Source organism: Pelophylax lessonae, assembly GCF_965119305.1.
Source record: "Pelophylax lessonae genome assembly, chromosome: 2".
NCBI lineage: Eukaryota > Metazoa > Chordata > Amphibia > Anura > Ranidae > Pelophylax > Pelophylax lessonae.
This window is the reverse complement of record NC_138769.1, coordinates 1,240,484-1,264,991: the sequence shown is the minus strand read 5'-3', so window position 1 is coordinate 1,264,991 and position 24,508 is coordinate 1,240,484. Positions and strand designations below refer to the sequence as shown.

General features: G+C 48.3%; 1 protein-coding gene across 1 annotated transcript; it reads left to right on the top strand.

The window, feature by feature from the left end:
- Positions 1-873: 873 nt before the first annotated feature.
- On the top strand, positions 874-24,256 carry LOC309547902 (ICOS ligand-like; the record flags this gene model as incomplete). Its single annotated transcript, XM_082247904.1, has 7 exons — positions 874-947; positions 7,055-7,086; positions 20,456-20,815; positions 20,926-21,195; positions 22,880-23,035; positions 23,755-23,786; positions 24,236-24,256. Exons 1-7 carry the CDS (start codon positions 931-933, stop codon positions 24,254-24,256), a joined length of 888 nt encoding a protein of 295 aa, XP_082104030.1. The 5' UTR covers positions 874-930.
- Between the last annotated feature and the right edge of the window lie 252 nt (positions 24,257-24,508).

The following is a 24,508-nucleotide window of genomic DNA, read 5'->3' as shown; positions in this document are numbered from 1 at the left end:
GCTATAGAAGCTGAGGGTAAAGGTGATGGACTGGCCAAGCATCTCCAGACCTAAACCCTATTGAGCATCTGTGGGGACCCTCAAACAGAAGGTGGAGGAGCGCAAGGTCTCTAACATCCACCAGCTCTGTGATGTCATCATGGAGGAGGGGAAGAGGACTCCAGTGACAACCTGTGAAGCTCTGGTGAACTCCATGTCCAAGAGGGTTAAGGCAGTGCTGGAAAATAATGGCGGCCACACAAAATATTGACACTTTGGGCCCAATTTGGAGATTGTCACTTAGGGGTGTACTGACTTTTGTTGCCAGCGGTTTAGACATTAATGGCTGTGTGTTGAGTTATTTTGAGGGGACAAAAAATTTACACTGTTAGTGCCGGTTCACACTACTCCGACTTGTCAGGGCGACTTGGTCGCCTGAAAGTCGTGCTCAATTCTGTGCAATTGGAACCGTTCTAATAGTCGTTCCGACTTAGAAATAGGCTCCTGCACTATTTTTGGCCGAAGTCGGAGCGACTTGCATCGACTTCCATTATGTGAAGTCCGTTCAAGTCGCGCCGAAGTCGCGGTGCACGGTGACTTCATTAAGTCGCCCTGAAGTCATGTCGCCTTAGTGTGAACCGACTCTTATACAAACTGTACACTCACTACTTTACATTGTAGCAAAGTTTCATTTCTTCAGTGTTGTCACATGAAAAGATAGAATGGGAGGGGTGTACTTACTTTTGTGAATACTGTATTTCCTGTCATTACTTCTGCTGTCTCCTCCGTCACATGAAATATTTCCTCTTCTGATTGCGGAGTTCTCCCGCAGGAGGCGGCTGTGATCTCAGATGAACAGAGGGAGGTGCCAGAGAGCCGGCGCAGGCAGAGGAGGAAGTGAAAGTGACACAAAGTTACAATGAGCGGACAGAGATTCCGGAGGAGACAGCGATGACTGGTCAGAGCAGGTGAGGACTCACCGACACCGACACTGACCCTGACACTGACACTCACACTGACACCGACACCAACACCAACACTGACACCACTCACTGACACCAACACTGAAACTGACCCTGACACCGATACTGACACCACTCACTGACACTGCAGACTGTACACAGATCACACGGCAATTCTACACACATGACTGGCTGTACCTGGCCCATGCTATATACACCCACACTGTATACACAGTACTGGGGGGGGGGGGGTGCGATGATTGTGGTGATTGGATGATGATTGGATGATGATTGAATGATAATTGGATGATAAATGCATGATGATTGCATGGTGATTGGGTGATGATTGGATAGTGATTGGATGGTGATTGGATGATGATTGGATGAAGATTGGATGATAATTGGGTGGTAATTGGGTGGTGATTGGATGATGATTGGTTGGTGATTGGATGGCAATTGGATGATGATTGCATGGTGATTGGATGATGATTGGATAGTGATTGGATGATGATTGCATGGTGATTGGATGATGATTGGATGGTGATTAAATGATGATTGGATGGAGATTGGATGGTGATTGGGTAATGATTGGATGAAGATTGGATGATGATTGGGTGGTGATTGGATGATGATTGGATGGGAAGGATCGGAGTGTGGCAGTCTGATCTTGGAGTTGGATTTTCTAGGAGGTTGTTACCTCTGTGTGGGCGGCACTGTGTGTACAATCGCATTGTTTCCCGCACCTCTAGCAGAAACGCACCGCTGTTATCAGACACCCGGGGGCGCCGTTCATTCTTCATTCATTGTGAATGACCCCCCAGGCAGCGGGAAACCGCAGAGCTTCTCCCATCCCCCTGTAGCTGCGATTCTGGAAGGCTTCCTACATTTTCTGCAGACACAACAATCCTGGCCGAATCACCGACCGACCCACTGACCAACCAGCCCACCGACCGACCCACCGACCAACCCATCGACCGACTGACCCACTGACCGACCAGCCCACCGACCTACCGACCCACCGACCGACTAACCCACCGACCGACCCACTGACTGGCCGACCCACCCACTGACCGACCGACCCACTGACCGACCCACCCACTGACCAAACGACCCACTGACCGACAAACCCACTGACAGGCCGACCCACTGACCGACCAACCCACTGACCAACCGACTCACTGACCAACCCACCGACCCACTGACCGACCGACGCACTGACGACCGACCCACTGACTGACCGACCCACTGACCGACCAACCCACTGACCAACCGACCCACTGACCAACCAACCCACCGACCCACTGACTGACCGACCCACCCACTGACCAACCCACCCACTGACCAAACGACCCACTGACCGACCCACTGACCGACAGACCCACTGACAGGCCGAACCACTGACCAACCAACCCACTGAACCACTGACCAACCGACCCACTGACCAACCACCGACCCACTGACCGACCGACCCACTGACCGACCGACCCACTGACGACAGCCCCACAAACCGACTGACCAACCAACCAACTGACCAACCGACCGACCGACCCAACGACCCACTGACCGACCAGATTTTCTTTCGCTATCTATGTCCCCATTGCGGAGATTTCCCCTCACTTCCTGTCCCATCACCAAACAGGAAGTGAAGGAAATCCCTGCAAAGTAAGGGAAATTCTTGGGACCCCCCCCCCCCCAGGTCACCAGAACTAAGATCTCCCCTCTATTAATTTTCTGGGGACAAGCCACAATTTGGGATTTTCTTTTACTTTCACTTTCAATGAGAATGGTAAACAGGACACATAGAGAGGGGGAATCTCCCTAACGGGGACACAGACAGCAATAAAAACTGAGCGGGGTTCCAATCCCTCTCCACTCCATCCAACACTTAAATAAGTTTTGCCTTTAGTCATAGTTTGGGGCGATCGATAGGCTTGCTATTAAGAAGTCATGTGCAAAAATAGGCAAATATGTTACCCCTAATAAGGGTGCCATAAAGTGCTGAATAATTTAACGTGATCATGCAATTTATATAGTGATAGTCCAAACGGTAAAATATGTAAATATGGTGACAATTCAATAAATGAATAAATAGTGATGTCAGCAAGTGTCCAAAAAAGTCCAAAGGTGCTTTAAGTGTCTACGTCGCCAGACGATAACGAACCACTGTGCCGCAGTAGAGGCTCAGTGAGCAGCGGTAAAGGGGTTAAGGTTACTCTGGCCCCGTATTTGGTGGAGGTTTTTAATGGCTGTCTGAGAGAGGGTTCACTCTCTCCCTCCATGTGACAATCTGCGGTGATTCTTCTGTCAGTGGGTAACGATGCTTCGAGAATCGAGAATTGGCGGCCCATTAGCCTTCTCAATGATGATCGGAAGATACTGGCAAAAATCATTTTCTGGCGTTTATTGCCTGTAGTGGGCAATCTACTTTCTCACTGTTCAGTTCAGGGTAGAAGCACTTTTTTCAGCGGTGTTAGTTGTCCGGGAGGCCCTGGAACGGTGCAGGGCTGGTACTTGCTGGCACTGGATCAGGCTAAAGCTTTTGATCGGATCAATCATGAGTACCTATGGCTGCTTCTTTGCAAGTATGGCCTGGAGGGGGGCTTTATCGATTGGCTGAAGACTTCGTACAGAGGGACTAAAAGCTTCATGCTTGTGAATAGTTGGATTGGACGGCCCTTTGAGGTTGGTTCAGGTGTGCGTCAGGGGTGTCCTTTGAGTCCTCTGCTATATGCGTTTGCAATCGATCCCTTCATTAGAAGGTTAGAGAGCAGACCGTTGTGCAGAGTACCTTTGGGTATTCCTGGTGAGCCCCCTTTGAGGGTTGTGGCCTATGCTGATGATGTGTCTGTTTTCATCTCTGGGACAGAGGAGGCGAAGGAGGTGGTCTCGGTGATGGAGCAGTATGCTGAGGCATCTGGCTCAAGGATCATTCAGGATAAAAGAGTGAAGTTTTCTGGATGGGAGAGGAAGGCGATAGCTTCAAGCTTCCGGACACCTTCCCAGAGACCCGGCAGTAATATAAAAGATTTAGGCATCAAATTTGGTCCCGGCGATTACGGCCTTGCAGAATTGGAGAGCAGGCTACAAGATGCCGATGCCAAGGTTGCCAGCTGGAAGGAATGGAAACTCTCTTACAGGGAAAGGATTGACCTGATTAAAACTTACCTGATCCCACTATTTCTGTATGTCAGCTTTGTCTGTGTTTTGCCGGTGTCTCTCTATGCAAGGATCTGCAGCTGTTTCTTCCAGCTGTTATGGGGGAACAAACTAAACCTCATTAAGAGGTCTGTAACCAACCTTCCCAGGCGGATGGGTGGCCTAGGTATGGTCAACCTGGTGGTACTTTCTCTGATGTTTTTGAAACTTAATTTTAATAACATGCTGGCAGAGGAACAGTCTGGGTGGGTTGATATTTTTCAGTCCTGGTTTAGGCCTTTTCTGAGAAGCTTGGAGAATGGTGGGCCAGGGAAAAGCCTGAGGGTCCGACATGGTAAACTCCTGGCTTACGTTGCCCTGTGGCTGAAAATGCTTTGGCAGTGGCGAGTGACGGCGGAGGAAATTAAGTCTCTTCCTAGGAAGGCCCTGGAGAGGAGGGTTGTTGAATCTGCCTTTAGGGAGCCACTGGCCTTGAGGGATTGTCCAGGCCCTGTTATGAGGGAGGGTCTGCGTTTGATTAATCTAGAGAGAATCCCTTTAAAGTTTTGGGATTTGGCCTGGCTCTCGTTCCATGGCAGACTCTATGTGAAGGGCAACTTGAAGCATTGCTCTGCGGAGAACTGTCGTTGTCCAAGAGTGGTGTGTGGAGGAGATGATGAACCATTTCTTGCTTCCCCTTCAATATAGAAGTCTATAAGAGGATGGGTGGGGCTCTGGGTATCCCTTTCCATTCCCGCTTGAGTTATGCGGAGTGGTCGTACGGGTCATTTGAGTTTCTTCGGGGTTTTGATTTTGCAACACTTTTTCTAGTTAATTTAGTAGTCCATTACTTCACGTGGAATGCATGGTGTCAGGTTTCCACTCAGGAAACAGTCCTTAATGTTGAGGTGGTGGTGCACAACGTTCTGGGTGAGGTTGGGAAGATTCGGGGTCTTGAGAAGGACAGGTGGTGACCCGGGAGCCTGGGCAAAGGCGTGGAGGAATGTAAGGTCCCAGTAGCTGTTGTCTGTCAGTCTCTGGGTGTGTGGCTTTTCTTTCTGTCCTATCACGTCCCCTAGATTTTTATAAGATTTGATTTTTGGAAAAAGGCTGCATGCATGGGTTCAATGTGTAATCGGTTTTTTGCCTGAGGGGGTGTTTCGGTGGAGGTTAGGGGGGGTGTTTAGGTGGAGGTTGGGGGGGGGTGTTTAGGTGGGGGTTAGGGGGGTGTTTAGGTTTAGGTTAGGGGGGTGTTTAGGTGGAGGTTGGGGGGGTGTGTAGGTGGAGGTTAGGGGGGGGTGTTTAGGTGGAGGTTGGGGGGGGTGTTTAGGTGGAGGTTAGGGGGGGTGTTTAGGTTTAGGTCAGGGGGGTGTTTAGGTGGAGGTTGGGGGGGTGTGTAGGTGGAGGTTAGGGGGGGGTGTTTAGGTGGAGGTTGGGGGGGGTGTTTAGGTGGAGGTTAGGGGGGGTGTTTAGGTGGAGGTTAGGGGGGTGTTTAGGTGGAGGTTGGGGGGGTGTTTAGGTGGAGGTTGAGGGGGGGTGTTTAGGTGGAGGTTGGGGGGGGTGTGTAGGTGGAGGTTAGGGGGGGTGTTTAGGTGGAGGTTAGGGGGGGTGTTTAGGTGGAGGTTGGGGGGGGGCGTTTAGGTGGAGGCTGGGGGGTGTTTAGGTGGAGTTTAGGGGGGGAGTTTAGGTGGAGGTTAGGGGGGTGTTTAGGTGGAGGTTGGGGGGGTGTTTAGGTGGAGGTTAGGGGGGGTGTTTAGGTGGAGGTTGGGGGGGTGTTTAGGTGGAGGTTAGGGGGGGTGTTTAGGTGGAGGTTGGGGGGGTGTTTAGGTGGAGGTTGGGGGGGTGTTTAGGTGGAGGTTGGGGGGGGGGTGTTTAGGTGGAGGTTGAGGGGGGGTGTTTAGGTGGAGGTTGGGGGGGGGTGTGTAGGTGGAGGTTGGGGGGGGTGTTTAGGTGCAGGTTAGGGGGGGTGTTTAGGTGGAGGTTGGGGGGGCGTTTAGGTGGAGGTTGGGGGGGTGTTTAGGTGGAGGTTGGGGGTGTTTAGGTGGAGGTTGGGGGGGTGTTTAGGTGGAGGTTAGGGGGGTGTTTAGGTGGAGGTTAGGGGGGTGTTTAGGTGGAGGTTAGGGGGGTGTTTAGGTTGAGGTGGGGGGGGTGTTTAGGTGGAGGTTGGGGGGGTTTAGGTGGAGGTTGGGGGTGGGGGTCTTTAGGTGGGGGTCAGGGTTTTTTGTGCATTATAATAATACATAAATGTTGTTTTGTATATTTGGTTCTGTTTATGTTTTTTGGCACAAAAGCCAGTTTGTTTTTTATGCTGAAGAAAGATACTTTGTGTTTGTTTATATATCATTTATTTATTCTGTATTTATGTAAATATGTTTTTATTATGTTTGTAAAATCTTTAATGAACAGAATTCTATTCTCTAATATCCCCTCCCCCACAGTCACACACTATTATTATACATGTATATAGCTCTGACATAAACCGCGGTGGTGTACACCAAGGTCAGACACATTTGTTTGGCCTCTTATCTCCTGAACGGACCAATGGGTGTCACCCATTAGCCTGATGGGACAGAAGGGAGATAAGTTGGGATTATTGTGGATTGGGAGTCGGAAAGTCCCAGAATTGCCCGCACACCCGGTTCAGACTCCCTCACACCATGGAGGAGGAGGATAGAAAACAACCTTTGGCTGGATATTTGTCATAGAGTCTCACACTCCTCAGATTTCAATGGACTGCTCTTTTATTCCCCGTTATGGTGGGGGTCGGAGTATTGGGGTCTTGGTGATGAGGTGGGTTGTTCTGGGTATTCAAGGAAGGGTTGGGTTGGAAGAGTCGGTATGATGGACATATCTATGCAGGGCGATGGGAAACACCAATCACATTACCTCTATATATCTGACCGACCCAGATTACATTTGACCACACAACGACCAATCATGTATGATACCAACTCTGACATTTCTTCTCTCCATCACAGGTGGATGCTGCTCGGAGCCTGCTGTCTGATGGGTAAGAAAAGAGGACCTGTCTACATTGATAAGGGCTTTATATAAGGATTAAAGGGTAGGTGTTGAGGTTAGTTGAGGAAAGGGTTAGTGTTGGGGTTACAGGGAAGGTTAGTGTTGGCATTTTAGGGAAGGTTAGTGTTGGGGTTACAGGGAGGGTTAGTGTTGGGGTCACAGGGAAGGTTAGTGTTGGGATTACAGGGAAGGTTAGTGTTGGGGTTACAGGGAGGGTTAGTGTTGGGGTCACAGGGAAGGTTAGTGTTGGGATTACAGAGAAGGTTAGTGTTGGGGTCACAGGGAAGGTTAGTGTTGGGGTCACAGGGAAGGTTAGTGTTGGGATTACAGAGAAGGTTAGTGTTGGGATTACAGGGAAGGTTAGTGTTGGGGTTACAGGGAAGGTTAGTGTTGGGGTTACAGGGAAGGTTAGTGTTGGGGTCACAGGGAAGGTTAGTGTTGGGGTTACAGGGAAGGTTAGTGTTGGGGTTACAGGGAAGGTTAGTGTTGGGATTACAGAGAAGGTTAGTGTTTAGGTTACAGGGAAGGTTAGTGTTGGGATTACAGAAGGATCAGTTTTCAAGATGTATCGAGGGTTAGTGTCAGGGTTACAGGGAAGGTTAGTGTTGGGGTTACAGGGAAGGTTAGTGTCAGGGTTACAGGGAAGGTTAGTGTTGGGGTTACAGGGAAAGTTAATTTTGGGGTTACAGAAGGATCAGTTTTCAAGATGTATCGAGGGTTAGTGTCAGGGTTACAGGGAAGGTTAGTGTTGGGGTTACAGGGAAGTTTAGTGTTGGGATTACAGGGAAGTTTAGTGTTGGGGTTACAGGGAAGTTTAGTGTTGGGATTACAGGGAAGGTTAGTGTCAGGGGTTACAGGGAAGGTTAGTGTTGGGATTACAGGGAAGGTTAGTGTCAGGGGTTACAGGGAAGGGTAGTGTCAGGGGTTACAGGGAAGGTTAGTGTTGGGATTACAGGGAAGGTTAGTGTTGGGATTACAGGGAAGTTTAGTGTTGGGGTTACAGGGAAGGTTAGTGTTGGGATTACAGGGAAGGTTAGTGTTGGGATTACAGGGAAGGTTAGTGTTGGGATTACAGGGAAGGTTAGTGTTGGGATTACAGGGAAGTTTAGTGTCAGGGGTTACAGGGAAGGGTAGTGTTGGAGTCATGGGGTTGGTTAGCGTTAGGAAAGGCATGTGAAAATGTTTTGAGGGTTGATGTTGGAGTTTTGGGAGGGTTAGTATTGGGATTACCGAAAAGGTTGTCAGGATATTACAGGGAGGGGTAGTGTTGGGGATAAAGAGTTGGTCAGTGTTAGGGTTATGGAAAGAATAAGTGTTGGGGTTACAAGAAGGGTTGATGTTGGGGTTACAGGGAGGATCAGCGTTGGAGTTATAGGCAGGTTTAGTTATTAGGTGTACAAGGAGGGTCAGTGTTGAAATTGCAGGGAGAGATGCGGTTGGGTTAAAAAGATTACTTAGTGTTGGGTTTACAGGGAGGGTTGGATTGCAGAGAGGGTCAGTGTTGGGGTTACAAGGAGGGTTGGGGTTGGGTTGCAGAGAGGGTGTGACGGATCACCCTGTCCCTGGATTGTAAACCCCTTTGTGTCATTTTCTTATGAGTTTGGGACATTGCATTTTATTTTCCCTTTATTCATCCTCTGAACAACTGACTCATGGCATTGAGTTAATGTAATGTAATGTTACAACCCATCCCCCCCCCCTCCTGTTTCTGTGTCTAAGTGTGTGGATTCATGGCAGACAATGGTCTGAGTTGGAGACATCTCTCCGCAGGGGGTGTGTATTAAGACTGCATGTTTCAAATGTACAAATGTTCAGTTCTCATTGGTTGGTTCCCTTCCCCCCCTTCTGTGGAAAGGCTAAGGGGAGTTTCCCTAACTGTATGTAAAACTGTTGTCTTGGAATGTAATAAACAGTTTAAGCTCTGGATGGTTAACCCTCAACACCTGTGTGGATTGTCTCGTGATTGAGGGGTTACGGGCTGGGTATGGCTTCTCCGCAGGCTGTGGGTGCGTTTGGAGGACAGGGGACACAGATTCGGCGGATGTGCCCAGCTGGGGTACAAAGATCCGTTACATTGGTTGGCAGCGGTGGGATGTCTCCTGCAGTCCAGGACATCCAAACCACCACCAGGATTCAAGATCTGGGCAGCTGCCGAGGAGTGATACGGGGACCAGCCAGCATGAGAGCGGAGTTCGGGAGGAGGCTGCAAGGCATGCGGAAGCACCATCGGGGACCAGCGACAGAGCACACCATGCTCGGCTGGGAGGATGTGATCCGCCGGCAACTCTGGCATGAGGCGCTAAGCCACGAGCGGCACCATCAGGGGAAGATCCTTCCCTCCTCCACAGAGATGTACCGGACGCAGTACCGTGCGTGAGAGGTGTTCCTGAGGGAACGACCGCGAGATGAGGGGAAGACGGAGCTCAGAAGATTGGTCCAGGAGGAAATGAGGCTGGACGCCAGCTACAGAGCCCTCCGGTGGTTCGCGGCTCAACTGTGGCCAGGTACAGCAGATGGCAGCCCAACAGAAGGCGTTGGCTATGGCGGCGTGGGGCTGCTCCATCAAAAAATGTACGGAGACCCAGACTTTGGGAGCGATGAGGAGTGGCGGCTGGAACACATTCTGGATTTCCGAGATGAGGTGCTGGACCTCCCCGACGAGGCGTGTGACCTGGAGGAATTGGAGTTCCTGGTTGAGCAGGAATGGGAGCTCGAGATTGCCTACAAGCGGCTGTTTGACGGTGATCAGCAGCCTGGCATGGCTCCCGTTGCCTGGGACTGTCCGAGAGAAATAGCAGACAATCACGAAGATGAGAAGCAAATGGGGCCAGGGGTGACCCTGCGTTTTCCCGTACTAACTGCAATGGAAGAAGCAGCGATGATACAGAGGGCACTGCGAGCGCTAGAATGCCGGAACGCACCGGAGGTCCACCAGGCAGCGAGACAAGCTAATAGTATGAAGGTCTCAGAAGGGGGAGTTGAGACAGGCGCTGGAAGGCTGGGAAATGGTGATCAGCAGCAAGTCCAGAGTATCTCATCTGGTGCCCCAGCAGAAGCATTGGCTACAGGGCAGAGTGCCCCTGGCATCTGCCCAGCATCAGAAAAAGAGTTGGATCCGGAGAGTCTGAGAGAGGATCTGCGTGAGCTGTTTTCCCAACAGCAGATACCCCCACCGGGAGTAGAGGAAGCAATTCTCCCTCCCCAACAATTGGACACTACCCCAGTGTTTATCCCCCCAGCAGAAGCGCTGGCTACGGGGCAGAGTGCCGCTGGCCTCTGCCCACCCTCAGAGGTAGATCCAGGGAGTCCGAGGGGTGACCTCAGTGAGCCGTTTTCCCAGCACTTGGACACTACCCCAGTGGTTATCCCCCCAGCAGAAGCGCTGGCTACAGGGAAGAGTGCCCCGGGCATCTGCCCAGCAGCAGGAAAAGTGTTGGATCCGGAGAGTCTGAGAGAGGATCTGCGTGAGCTGTTTTCCCAACAGCAGATATCCCCACCGGGAGTAGAGGAAGCAATTCTCCCTCCCCAACAATTGGACACTACCCCAGTGTTTATCCCCCCAGCAGAAGCGCTGGCTACGGGGCAGAGTGCCGCTGGCCTCTGCCCACCCTCAGAGGTAGATCCAGGGAGTCCGAGGGGTGACCTCAGTGAGCCGTTTCCCCAGCACTTGGACACTACCCCAGTGTTTATCGCCCCAGCAGAAATGCTGGCTACAGGGCAGAGTGCCCCTGGCATCTGCCCAGCATCAGAAAAAGAGTTGGATCCGGAGAGTCTGAGAGAGGATCTGCGTGAGCTGTTTTCCCAACAGCAGATATCCCCACCGGGAGTAGAGGAAGCAATTCTCCCTCCCCAACAATTGGACACTACCCCAATGTTTATCCCCCCAGCAGAAGCGCTGGCTACAGGACAGAGCGCTGATGGTCTCTGCCCAGCATCAGAACCAGAGATGAAGAATCCGGGAGACAGTCCCTGCAAGATATCTTCTCAGCGGCTGGTAACTACACCAGGAGAAAAGCAAGTACCTTTTTCTCCCCAAATGCATAGCCCTGCCAGCCTACATTCCCTACCAGCGGAAGCGCTGGCATCAGGGCAGAGGATTATTCAGCTCCCCCCAATATCTGCAACCCTGCCCTGGATCAGAGGAGTGCAGACAGCTGTTCCCACTCTGCAGCGGCTGTTTTTATTCATGGGAGACCCTATGTGCGGTGTTGCTCCCCAGCGCCAGAGTAGTTCTTTTAGTTTTCCTGGTTGCCTGGGGTGGAAGTTTGTGACTAACGCAGGTCCAGACCATTTGAGGGTCAGGAACCTCGTTAGTCTGTTTTTAAAAGGGGAGAAATGTGACAGAACCCACTGTCACTGTGTGTTTTGGAGGGGACTGTGCGCAAGCCTCCTACCGACAGACTATGGGCCAGAAGATACTGGAGTTTGGCGCTGCAGCCTTTTGACTTTACCATCCACTACTGCCCTGGGAAGCAAAACGGCAACGCCGACGAATTATCCAGGCAAACAGACATTGACCCTTTGGGACTTGTTACCCGACTAATTCAGGCACAGACCAGTTGGAGGTCTAGTACCTGGATTAGTCTACCTTTGGGGGGGAAGAGATGTGACGGTACTAGCCGTCACTATGGGTGACGGATCACCCTGTCCCTGGATTGTAAACCCCTTTGTGTCATTTTCTTATGAGTTTGGGACATTGCATTTTATTTTCCCTTTATTCATCCTCTGAACAACTGACTCATGGCATTGAGTTAATGTAATGTAATGTTACAACCCATCCCCCCCCCCCCTCCTGTTTCTGTGTCTAAGTGTGTGGATTCATGGCAGACAATGGTCTGAGTTGGAGACATCTCTCCGCAGGGGGTGTGTATTAAGACTGCATGTTTCAAATGTACAAATGTTCAGTTCTCATTGGTTGGTTCCCTTCCCCCCCTTCTGTGGAAAGGCTAAGGGGAGTTTCCCTAACTGTATGTAAAACTGTTGTCTTGGAATGTAATAAACAGTTTAAGCTCTGGATGGTTAACCCTCAACACCTGTGTGGATTGTCTCGTGATTGAGGGGTTACGGGCTGGATATGGCTTCTCTGCAGGCTGTGGGTGCGTTTGGAGGACAGGAGACACAGATCCGGCGGATGTGCCCACCTGGGGTACAAAGATCCGTTACAGAGGGCTAGTGTTGGGGTTACAGGGGGAGTTGGGTTGGGTTCCAGCAAGGGATAGTGTTGGGGTTATAGGGAGGGTTGGGGTTGGGTTGCAGAGAGGGTTAGTGTTGGGGTTACAAGGAGAGTTTGGTTGCAGAGAGGGTTAGTATTGGGGTTACAGGGAGGGTTTGGTTGGGTTGCAGAGAGGGTTAGTGTTGGGTTTACAAGAGGGTTGGGGTTGGGTTGCACAGTGGGTTAGTGTTAGGGTACAGGAAGGGTTGGGTTGCAGAGAAGGTTAATTTTAGGGTTGCAGTGAGTTAGTATTGGGGTTGCAGAGAGGGTCAGTGTTGAGGTTAGGTCACAGAGAGGGTTAGTGTTGGGGTTACAGGGAGGGTTGGGGTTGGGCTGCAGAGAGGGTTAGCGTTGGGGTTCCAAGGAGTGTTCATCTTAGTGTTATGTGAAGGGTTAATGTTAGTGTTGAGGTTACAGGAAGGGTTTGTGTTATTGTTACAGGGACAGTTGATATTAGTGTTAGGATAACATGGAGGGTTGGTTTGCTGAGAGGGTTAGTGTTAGGGTACAGGAAGGGTTGGGTTGCAGAGAAGGTTAATTTTAGGGTTGCAGTGAGTTAGTATTGGGGTTGCAGAGAGGGTTAGTGTTGAGGTTAGGTCGCAGAGAGGGTTAGTGTTGAGGTTACAGGAAGGGTATGTGTTATTGTTACAGGGACAGTTGATATTAGTGTTAGGATAACATGGAGGGTTGGTTTGCTGAGAGGGTTAGTGTTATATTTACAGGAAGGGTTGGGTTGCAGAGAAGGTTAATTTTAGGGTTGCAGTGAGGGTTAGTATTGGGGTTACGGGGAAGGTTGGGTTGCAGTGAGGGTTAGTGTTGAGGTTGAGTTGCAGAGAGGGTTAATGTTGGGGTTACAGGGAGAGTTGGGTTGCAGAGAGGGTTAGTGTTGGGGTTACAGAGGGGTTGGGGTTGGGTTGCAGAGAGGGTTAGTGTTGGGGTTACAGAGGGGTTGGGGTTGGGTTGCAGAGAGGGTTAGCATTGGGGTTTCAAGGAGGGTTCATCTTAGTGTTATGTGAAGGGTTAATGTTAGTGTTGAGTTTACAGGAAGGGTTTGTGTTATTGTTACAGGGACAGTTGATATTAGTGTTAGGAATCAGGATAACATGGAGGGTTGGGTTGCAGAGAGGGTTAGTGTTGGGGTTACAAGAGGGTTGGGTTGGGTTGCAGAGTGGGTTAGTGTTAGGGTTACAGGGATGGTTGGGTTGCAGAGAGGGTTAGTGTTAGGGTTACAGGGAGGGTTGGGTTGCAGAGAGGGTTAGTGTTGGGGTTACATGAAGGGTTGAGTTGGGTTTCAGCGAGGGGTAGTGTTAGGGTTACAGGGAGGGTTGGGGTTGGGTTGAAGAGAGGATTAGTGTTGGGGTTACAGTGAGGGTTGGGTTGAAGAGAGGATTAGTGTTAGAGTTACAGGGAGGGTTGGGGTTAGGTTAAAGGGATTGTTTTTTGTTGGGTTACAAAGAGGATTGGAGTTGGGTTGCAGAGAGGGTTAGTGTTGGGGTTACAGGGAGGGTTGGTTTGGGGAGAGAGTTAGCGTTAGGGTCACAGCAAGGGTTGGGATTGGGTTGCAAAGAGGGTTAGTGTTGGGGTTACAGGGAGGGTTATGTTGAAGAGAGGGTTAGTGTTGGGGTTACAGGGTGGGTTGGGTTGCAGAGAGGATTAGTGTTGGGGTTACAGGGAGGGTTAGGGTTGGGTTGCAGAGAGGGTTAGTGTTGGGGTTACAGGGAGGGTTAGGGTTGGGTTGCAGAGAGGGTTAGTGTTGGGGTTACAGGGAGGGTTGGGTTTGGTTGCAGAGAGGGTTAGTGTTGGGGTTACAGGGAGGGTTGGGTTGGGTTGCAGAGAGGGTTAGTGTTGGGGTTACAGGGAGGGTTAGGGTTGGATTGCAGAGAGGGTTAGTGTTGGGGTTACAGGGAGGGTTAGGGTTTGGTTGCAGAGAGGGTTAGTGTTGGGGTTACAGGGAGGGTTATGTTGCAGAGAGGGTTAGTGTTGGGGTTACAGGGAGGGTTGGGTTGCAGAGAGGGTAAGTGTTAGGGTCACAGGAAGGGTTGGGTTGCAGTGAGGATTAGTGTTGGGGTTATAGGGAGGGTTGGGTTTGGTTGCAGAGAGGGTTATTGTTGGGGTTACAGGGAGGGTTGGGTTGCAGAGAGGGTTAGTGTTGAGGTTGGGTTGCAGAGAGGGTTAGTGTTGGGGTTACAGGGAGGGTTGGGGTTGGGTTGCAGAGAGGGTTAGTGTTGGGGTTACAGGGAGGGTCAGAGTTGGGTCGTAGAGAGGGTTAGTGTTGGGGTTACAGGGAGGGTCAGAGTTGGGTCGTAGAGAGGATTAGTGTTGGGGTTATAGGGAGGGTTGGAGTTGGGTCGTAGAGAGGGTTAGTGTTGGGGTTATAGGGAGGGTTGGGGTTGGGTTGTAGAGAGGGTTAGTGTTGGGGTTACAGGGAGGGTTGGGGTTGGGTTGTAGAGAGGATTAGTGTTGGGGTTACAGGGAAGGTTCCACTTAGTGTATTCAGAAGGATTAATTTTAGTGTTGAGGTTACAGGAAGGGTTTGTGTTATTGTTACAGGGACAGTTGATGTTAGGCTTAGGATAACATGGAGGGTTGGGTTGGAGAGAGGGTTAGTGTTGGGGATACAGGGAGGGTCCATTATAGTATTACTGGGAGGGTTCATATTGGTGTTGGGGTTATGGGGAGGGTCCATCATAGTATTACTGGGGGGGTTCATATTAGTGTTGAGGTTACAGGGAGGGTCCATTATATTATTACTGGGAGGGTTCATATTAGTGTTGGGGTTACTGGGAGGGTTCATATTAGTGTTGGGGTTATGGGGAGGGTCCATTATAGTATTACTGGGAGGGTTCATATTAGTGTTGGGGTTACTGGGAGGGTCTATTATAGTATTACTGGGAGGGTTCATATTAGTGTTGAGGTTACTGGGAGGGTCCATTATAGTATTACTGGGAGGGTTCATATTAGTGTTGAGGTTACTGGGAGGGTTCATATTAGTGTTGAGGTTACTGGGAGGGTTCATATTAGTGTTGGGGTTATGGGGAGGGTCTATCATAGTATTACCGGGATGGTTCATATTAGTGTTGGGGTAATGGGGAGGGTCCATTATAGTATTACTGGGAGGGTTCATATTAGTGTTGAGGTTACAGGGGGGTCCATCATAGTATTACTGGGAGGGTTCATATTGGTGTTGGGGTTATGGTGAGGGTCCATCATAGTATTACTGGGGGGGTTCATATTAGTGTTGAGGTTACAGGGAGGGTCCATTATAGTATTACTGGGAGGGTTCATATTAGTGTTGGGGTTATGGGGAGGGTCCATTATAGTATTACTGGGATGGTTCATATTAGTGTTGGGGATATGGGGGAGAGTCCATTATAGCATTACTGGGAGGGTTCATATTAGTGTTGGGGTTATGGGGAGGGTCCATTATAGCATTACTGGGAGGGTTCATATTAGTGTTGAGGTTATGGGGAGGATCCATTATAGTATTACTGGGAGGGTCCATTATAGTATTACTGGGAGGGTTCATATTAGTGTTGGGGTTATGGGGGGTCATCATAGTATTACTGGGAGGGTTCATATTAGTGTTGGGGTTACTGGGAGGGTTCATATTAGTGTTGGGGTTATGGGGAGGGTCCATTATAGTATTACTGGGAGGGTTCATATTAGTGTTGGGGTTACTGGGAGGGTTCATTATAGTATTACTGGGAGGGTTCATATTAGTGTTGAGGTTACTGGGAGGGTTCATATTAGTGTTGGGGTTATGGGGAGGGTCCATTATAGTATTACTGGGAGGGTTCATATTGGTGTTGGGGTTATGGCGAGGGTCCATTATAGTATTACTGGGAGGGTTCATATTAGTGTTGAGGTTACAGGGGGGTCCATCATAGTATTACTGGGAGGGTTCATATTAGTGTTGAGGTTACAGGGGGGTCCATCATAGTATTACTGGGGGGGTTCATATTAGTGTTGGGGTTACAGGGAGGGTCCATTATAGTATTACTGGGAGGGTTCATATTAGTGTTGGGGTTATGGGGAGGGTCCATTATAGTATTACTGGGAGGGTTCATATTGGTGTTGGGGTTATGGCGAGGGTCCATTATAGTATTACTGGGAGGGTTCATATTAGTGTTGAGGTTACAGGGGGGTCCATCATAGTATTACTGGGAGGGTTCATATTAGTGTTGAGGTTACAGGGAGGGTCCATTATAGTATTACTGGGAGGGTTCATATTAGTGTTGGGGTTACAGGGAGGGTCCATTATAGTATTACTGGGAGGGTTCATATTAGTGTTGAGGTTACAGGGAGGGTCCATTATAGTATTACTGGGAGGGTTCATATTAGTGTTGGGGTTACTGGGAGGGTCCATTATAGTATTACTGGGAGGGTTCATATTAGTGTTGGGGTTATGGGGAGGGTCCATTATAGTATTACTGGGAGGGTTCATATTAGTTTTGGGGTTATGGGGAGGGTCCATTATAGTATAACTGGCAGGGTTCATATTAGTGTTGGGGTTATGGGGGGTCATCATAGTATTACTGGGAGGGTTCATATTAGTGTTGGGGTTACTGGGAGGGTTCATATTAGTGTTGGGGTTATGGGGAGGGTCCATTATAGTATTACTGGGAGGGTTCATATTAGTGTTGGGGTTACTGGGAGGGTTCATTATAGTATTACTGGGAGGGTTCATATTAGTGTTGAGGTTACTGGGAGGGTTCATATTAGTGTTGGGGTTATGGGGGGTCATCATAGTATTACTGGGAGGGTTCATATTAGTGTTGGGGTTACTGGGAGGGTTCATATTAGTGTTGGGGTTATGGGGAGGGTCCATTATAGTATTACTGGGAGGGTTCATATTAGTGTTGGGGTTACTGGGAGGGTTCATTATAGTATTACTGGGAGGGTTCATATTAGTGTTGAGGTTACTGGGAGGGTTCATATTAGTGTTGGGGTTATGGGGAGGGTCCATTATAGTATTACTGGGAGGGTTCATATTGGTGTTGGGGTTATGGCGAGGGTCCATTATAGTATTACTGGGAGGGTTCATATTAGTGTTGAGGTTACAGGGGGGTCCATCATAGTATTACTGGGAGGGTTCATATTAGTGTTGAGGTTACAGGGGGGTCCATCATAGTATTACTGGGGGGGTTCATATTAGTGTTGGGGTTACAGGGAGGGTCCATTATAGTATTACTGGGAGGGTTCATATTAGTGTTGGGGTTATGGGGAGGGTCCATTATAGTATTACTGGGAGGGTTCATATTGGTGTTGGGGTTATGGCGAGGGTCCATTATAGTATTACTGGGAGGGTTCATATTAGTGTTGAGGTTACAGGGGGGTCCATCATAGTATTACTGGGAGGGTTCATATTAGTGTTGAGGTTACAGGGAGGGTCCATTATAGTATTACTGGGAGGGTTCATATTAGTGTTGGGGTTACAGGGAGGGTCCATTATAGTATTACTGGGAGGGTTCATATTAGTGTTGAGGTTACAGGGAGGGTCCATTATAGTATTACTGGGAGGGTTCATATTAGTGTTGGGGTTACTGGGAGGGTCCATTATAGTATTACTGGGAGGGTTCATATTAGTGTTGGGGTTATGGGGAGGGTCCATTATAGTATTACTGGGAGGGTTCATATTAGTTTTGGGGTTATGGGGAGGGTCCATTATAGTATAACTGGCAGGGTTCATATTAGTGTTGGGGTTATGGGGAGGGTCCATTATAGTATTACTGGGAGGGTTCATATTAGTGTTGGGGTTATGGGGAGGGTCCATTATAGTATTACTGGGAGGGTTCATATTAGTGTTGGGGTTACTGGGAGGGTTCATATTAGTGTTGGGGTTATGGGGAGGGTCCATCATAGTATTACTGGGAGGATTATTATTAGTGTTGGGGTTACAGGGGGGTCCATCATAGTATTACTGGGAGGGTTCATATTGGTGTTGGGGTTACAGGGGGGGTCCATCATAGTATTACTGGGGGGGTCATATTTGTGTTGGGGTTACAGGGGGGATCCATCATAGTATTACTGGGGGGTCAAATTAGTGTTGGGGTTATGGGGAGGATCCATTACAGTATTACTGGGAGGGTTCATATTAGTGTTGAGGTTACAGGGAGGGTCCATCATAGTATTACTGGGGGGTTCATATTAGTGTTGGGGTTATGGGGAGGGTCTATCATAGTATTACTGGGAGGATTATTATTAGTGTTGGGGTAATGGGGAGGGTCTATCATAGTATTACTGGGAGGGTTCATATTAGTGTTGGGGTTATGGGGAGGGTCCATCATAGTATTACTGGGAGGGTTCATATTAGTGTTGAGGTTACAGGGAGGGTCCATTACAGTATTACTGGGAGGGTTCATATTAGTGTTGGGGTTATGGGGAGGGTCCATCATAGTATTACTGGGAGGGTTCATATTAGTGTTGAGGTTACAGGGAGGGTCCATTACAGTATTACTGGGAGGGTTCATATTAGTGTTGGGGTTATGGGGAGGGTCCATCATAGTATTACTGGGGGGGTTCATATTAGTGTTGAGGTTACAGGGAGGGTCCATCATAGTATTACTGGGAGGGTTTATATTAGTGTTGAGGTTACAGGGAGGGTCCATTACAGTATTACTGGGAGGGTTCATATTAGTGTTGAGGTTACAGGGAGGGTCCATCATAGTATTACTGGGGGGGGGGGTTCATATTAGTGTTGGGGTTATGGGGAGGGTCCATCATAGTAATACTGGGAGGGTTCATATTAGTGTTGGGGTTACAGGGAGGGTCCATCATAGTATTACTGGGAGGGTCCATTATAGTATTACTGGGAGGGTTCATATTAGTGTTGAGGTTACAGGGAGGGTCCTTTATAATATTACTGGGAGGATTATTATTAGTGTTGGGGTTACAGGGAGGGTCCATCATAGTATTACTGGGAGGGTTCATATTAGTGTTGGGGTTATGGGGAGGGTCCATCATAGTATTACTGGGAGGGTTCATATTAGTCTTGGGGTTACAGGGAGGGTCCATTATAGTATTACTGGGAGGGTTCATATTAGTGTTGAGGTTACAGGGAGGGTCCATTATAGTATTACTGGGAGGGTTCATATTAGTGTTGGTTATGGGGGGGTCATCATAGTATTACTGGGAGGGTTCATATTAGTGTTGAGGTTACAGGGAGGGTCCATCATAGTATTACTGGGAGGGTTGATATTAGTGTTGGGGTTATGGGGAGGGTCCATCATAGTATTACTGGGAGGGTTAATATTAGTGTTGGGGTTACAGGGAGGGTCCATCATAGTATTACTGGGAGGGTTCATATTAGTGTTGGGGTTACAGGGAGGGTCCATCATAATATTACTGGGAGGGATCATATTAGTGTTGGGGTTATGGGGAGGGTCCATCATAGTATTACTGGGAGGGTTCATATTAGTGTTGTGTGTATGGAGATAATATTACTATTACTATGATGTCTCCTGTAGAATTATAGCGGAAAGGGTTATTATTAGCTCGGTGCAGGGAGGGAAAGCGACAGATCGATCAGTGAGGTTTTCTGCCTCATTCCTCCACTAATTATGACCTCGGAGACCGCAGACGGAGGCTTCACCGGTGTAATAGATTGCGAAATGGTAAAAGCCGTAGAATCTACAGTGCGGGAAATCTCAGTTTTGAGAGTTTCTTCCTCACTTTGTATAAACATGAACAGAAAACAGTTAAAGTAATGTTCCTTTAGGAGGACCTGAACTGTGAGAGCTTACCGTGCCTTGCTCTGCACTTAGTGGAGGCGGCCATCTTGGTAGGGGCAGGGCTTTGCTTCCTCATGTCAGAGCTGCCTCTTCCCTCCCCCCCCCCCCCCCCCTCCGATGAGTGGGGTTACAATGATGAAGAATCAGGAGAGGTGGGGGAAGCTCAGATCCACAGAGGAAATGAAGCAGGGAGATCCTTGCATTGAGGATCCTCAGGTACAGCTTCCTCTCCAGCAAAGAGGACAGTGATCAGCACAGCAGTGACATCGCCACATCTGGTAGGACTAGGAGTCAGATGCAGCAGGAGAAAGGGCAGAGGGGAGAGAGAGAATTTTTTTGGCAATAATATGTAATATATGGGATTATAATAATTTCACATGTTTGGTCTGATAAACATGTTTGTCCTTCATTTGTAGTTTGGGGCTCCGGTGAGGCTCTGGAAGCGAGATTGAGGGGATCGGTGGAATTACCTTGTAAGCTGCAGCAGTGGACATGCCCCGTAGATGACCTCCTTGTATATTGGCAGCGGGAACTTGATGGTGATCCACATGTTCTAGTGGCAGGAGTAATCCATGGGAACTTGAGTACAGACCAACAGCATCCGGGATATCAAGGGCGAGCTCATCTAATCCGCTCCAATCTTAGCAAGAGGGACTTCACTCTCCACCTGTCGGGCTTGTTGTTGAAGGACAGCGGAACATATGTCTGTATAGTATTCTGTGAGAAATCAACCACTCAGAAATTGCTGGAGAACACCACAGAGCTGCGTGTGACAGGTAGGACATCAATAGGATGTATATTTGGGGGCAGCTGCCACACCCATTACAGCTCCTAATCCACAATGTCATATTGGCTGCCACCTATAACAAAGTTTCTTTACCCACAGCAAACTACAGTACACCGGTCATCACAAGCTCTTCACCAAGTGGGAGGAGCACAGAGCTGATGCTCAACTGTACCACACAAGGGGGGGCTCCGGAGCCAGAAATTAAGTGGATAAATGCCAGTGATGGGATACCAATAGATGAGCGCCACATTCACAACTACATTGATCGGGACAAAGAATTTATAAATGTGACCAGCACAATCACTATCAATGTCACCTCCACTACCAACATCTCCTGTGTCATCATTACAGCAAATGGGAATCTCACCTGTGAGTCACCTAATGCACTATACACTGGGGGGAGGGGGGGCTACATGGAATTATATGGAGGAGTTACATGGCGTAGTGAGCTGGTTAGGACTATAATAAGACTTTGGACAGTAATAGGATGAGTTGTACAAGTAAGGAGAGGAGCTATGGGAGTAATAGGAGGGGTTCAGGGTGTAATGGCAATGGTTTGGGTAGTTATGAGATAAAGAGAGGAAGTTTTGGGAGGGAAGGGTTTGTGGAGTAATATGAGGGGTTGTGGGTCTAATTGGAGGAGTTATGGGACCAAAATATATGACTAAATATTATGGTATTGGGTATTTGGTGTGTATTTACACATTTATTATGGTTACCTATATTCTTGTCTAATTTCTATAGGCTGTATTGTTTACATTCACATATTTCCCAAGATGGGGTAAACTTAAGAAGTAGTATTGATATATTGGCCTACTGAAGTATTTCTTGACTGGGGCATGTCTGTGCTAGAATATTTATATATTGGGATTCCCCCTCATATATGGGTGTATTTCTTCACTGGGGTCTTTCTCTGGTCTTTCTTTGGTTGGGTATGTCACTGGTTGTGTATTTCTCTGGTGGGGTATTTCTCCGCTAGGGTATTTCTCTCTTTGGGTTTTCCTCTGCTGGGGTATTTCTCTCTCTCTTCGGTATTTCTCTGGTGGTATCTTTCTCTGTTTGGGTATGTTTCCAGGTGAGTATTTCTCTAGAGATGTATTTCTCTGTTTGAGGATGCCTCCAGAGTGGTCTTTCTCTGGTTGGGTCTTTCTCCAGTGGGGTATTCTCTGGTTGGTGATGTCTCCAGAGAGGTCTTTCTCCAGCTCAGTATTTCTCCAGAGATGTCTTTCTCCAGTGCAGTATTTCTCCAGTGCAGTATTTCTCTTGTGGGTATTCTCTGGTTGGTGATGTCTTCAGAGAGGTCTTTATCCAGTCTGGTCTTTCTCCAGTGGGGTATTTCTCCAGTGGGGTATTCTCTGGTTGGTGATGTCTCCAGAGAGGTCTTTCTCCAGCTGAGCATTTCTCCAGAGAGGTCTTTCTCCAGTGAGGTATTTCTCCTGTGGGTATTCTCTGGTTGGTGATGTCTTCAGAGAGGTCTTTATCCAGTCTGGTCTTTCTCCAGTGGAGTATTTGTCCAGTGTGGTATATCTCCTGTGGGGTATTCTATGGCAGGATATTTTTCTAGTGGGTTCTTTCAATGATGGAGTATTTCTCTGGTGGGGTTTTTCTCGTGTTGGGTATTGTCTCTGGTTGGGTATTTATCTGGCAGTGTATTTCTCTAGTGGGGTATATCTCTAGTTGGTATTTCTGCAGTTAGGTATTTCTCCATTGGGGTGTTTTCCAGTTGAGTATTTCGTGATTGAGGTCCTTCTCCAGTTGTGTATTTCTCCACTGGGGTCATTCTCCAGTTGGGTATTGCACCAGTGGGGTCTTTCTCCAATGAAGTTTTTCTCTGGTGGGTTATTTCTTCAGTTGGGTATTTCTCCCGTGGTTTGTTTCTCCGGTGTGGTATTTCACCAGTTGGGTATTTCTCTAGTGGGGTCTTTCTCTGGTGGGTTATTTCTCTGGTTGGGTATTTCTCCAGTGGGGTATTTTTGCAGCTGGGTATTTCTCTGATGGGCTATTTCTCTAATGAAGTATTTGGTTACTCTAATGAAAGGTTTTCTTTTGGCAGATGTGCTGGAAGTGACAGGCGAAAACAATGAGACTGGGAAACAAAATGGCATGGCCCCTGCTGTGCGGAACTCCGTTATCATTGTGGTGGTTCTTCTCATTGTCGGTATACTGGTTGGAATCATGGTGCTAAAAAAAGCATTCTCCTTCCCGGCAGGTAAGATAATGAGTGATAATCTAGTGAATTTCAGTAGCTGGAGGTGACAATGCTGGCTCTGTTCAGGCCAATACAGTGGCCACCATGGAGCAGAGACTTATTCTATGAGACTTAAACATGGAAAGATTCAGTAATTAAACATCTGACCAAAATATTCCCAATTTGGAGCTCTTCCGTACTATGTATAACCGAATCTGGAGAAAATCTACCTCCTGCCTGTAGGTTTTCAGTAAATATAAATAGTTGTAGAGCGTCTGATGTTTCCATAGAGTCTATATGTATATCTGACTCCAACCATAGAAGCAGACATGTGGGCTTGTCCCAGTTATTGTCTTCTAGACCCAGGACAGTCCACACAATGGACTGATATAAACGGGGACAAAGCTGTCCAGGGCAGTGCTGGTAGCGGATGGTTCTGTTCATCTCTGATTGCCCTCAATGGTCAGCAAAGGCTCCGTCTCTGTGAAAAACCCATCTGAGACCTTGACTGTCAGCATTGGAGGATCTATAGATGCTATATAGGATGAAGCTGGCTACAATTCATGGCCTCCTGTAATAACTGAGACAGATTTCTATTCTTAGTGGCCAGAAAGTTGACTCAGGAAGGGCCTTGTCCTTCTATTATTATTATATTACTGTCAGTAGAGCAGGTCCTTCCTTTGAACCTATAGAAAAATATAACGGCTTCCTTGTTAACCATGACTTGTATCTCCTTCCAGGTTGTTGGCAACGAAAGTACCAACAAGGAAAGGTAGGTAAGAGTTTAACATTATTTCTATACAGTAGCCATAATTTATCATTATTATTGTCTCTGTGGTCATACAAGCAGCACGGGTGATCATTAGGCCTTCCCTGTCTGGGGTGGTTCTTATGGGCAGTACCAGAATGAGCTCTTTTGTGTGGATCTCCATGCCATTCCCAATTTCTAGTCAGTTCTGAAATGATTTATCTTTGTCTCATCTTTTATATCACAGAAATCTGACATAACAGGGGTGTGTAGACTTTTATATCCACTGTAGATGAGCCTCCTCCAGGGATAAGCTGAATAATTTCATTGAAGTTGTCACCCCTCCCGTACAATATGGTTACCATCTATCTCCACCATGCATAGCTTCACACTATACACTATGATGTAGCTAATGAGTATGCTCACATCTATAAACGTATGGAGTAATATATCCTCTTCTCTCTCTCATGTAGATAGTGACTGAGCAGATATGACGTGATCTGCAATCCACAAGAAAAATGATTCCTCTCCAAAAACACCGGGGATCCTGGATGGCCATCGCCATTGGCTAGGAACTCTGTGAATAAGGTCTGCGGCCCCCAATCTGTCTGGCCGAGTTCATTCTCCGTTGGATTGAAAAGCTCGGCTACTGTGCAAAAATTGTGATCCACCCGCCTTGCAAAATTTTAGTGAAATATTTAAAGACCAAACGGAGTTTAAGAGGGACGCTACCTGTCCCAGGTCAT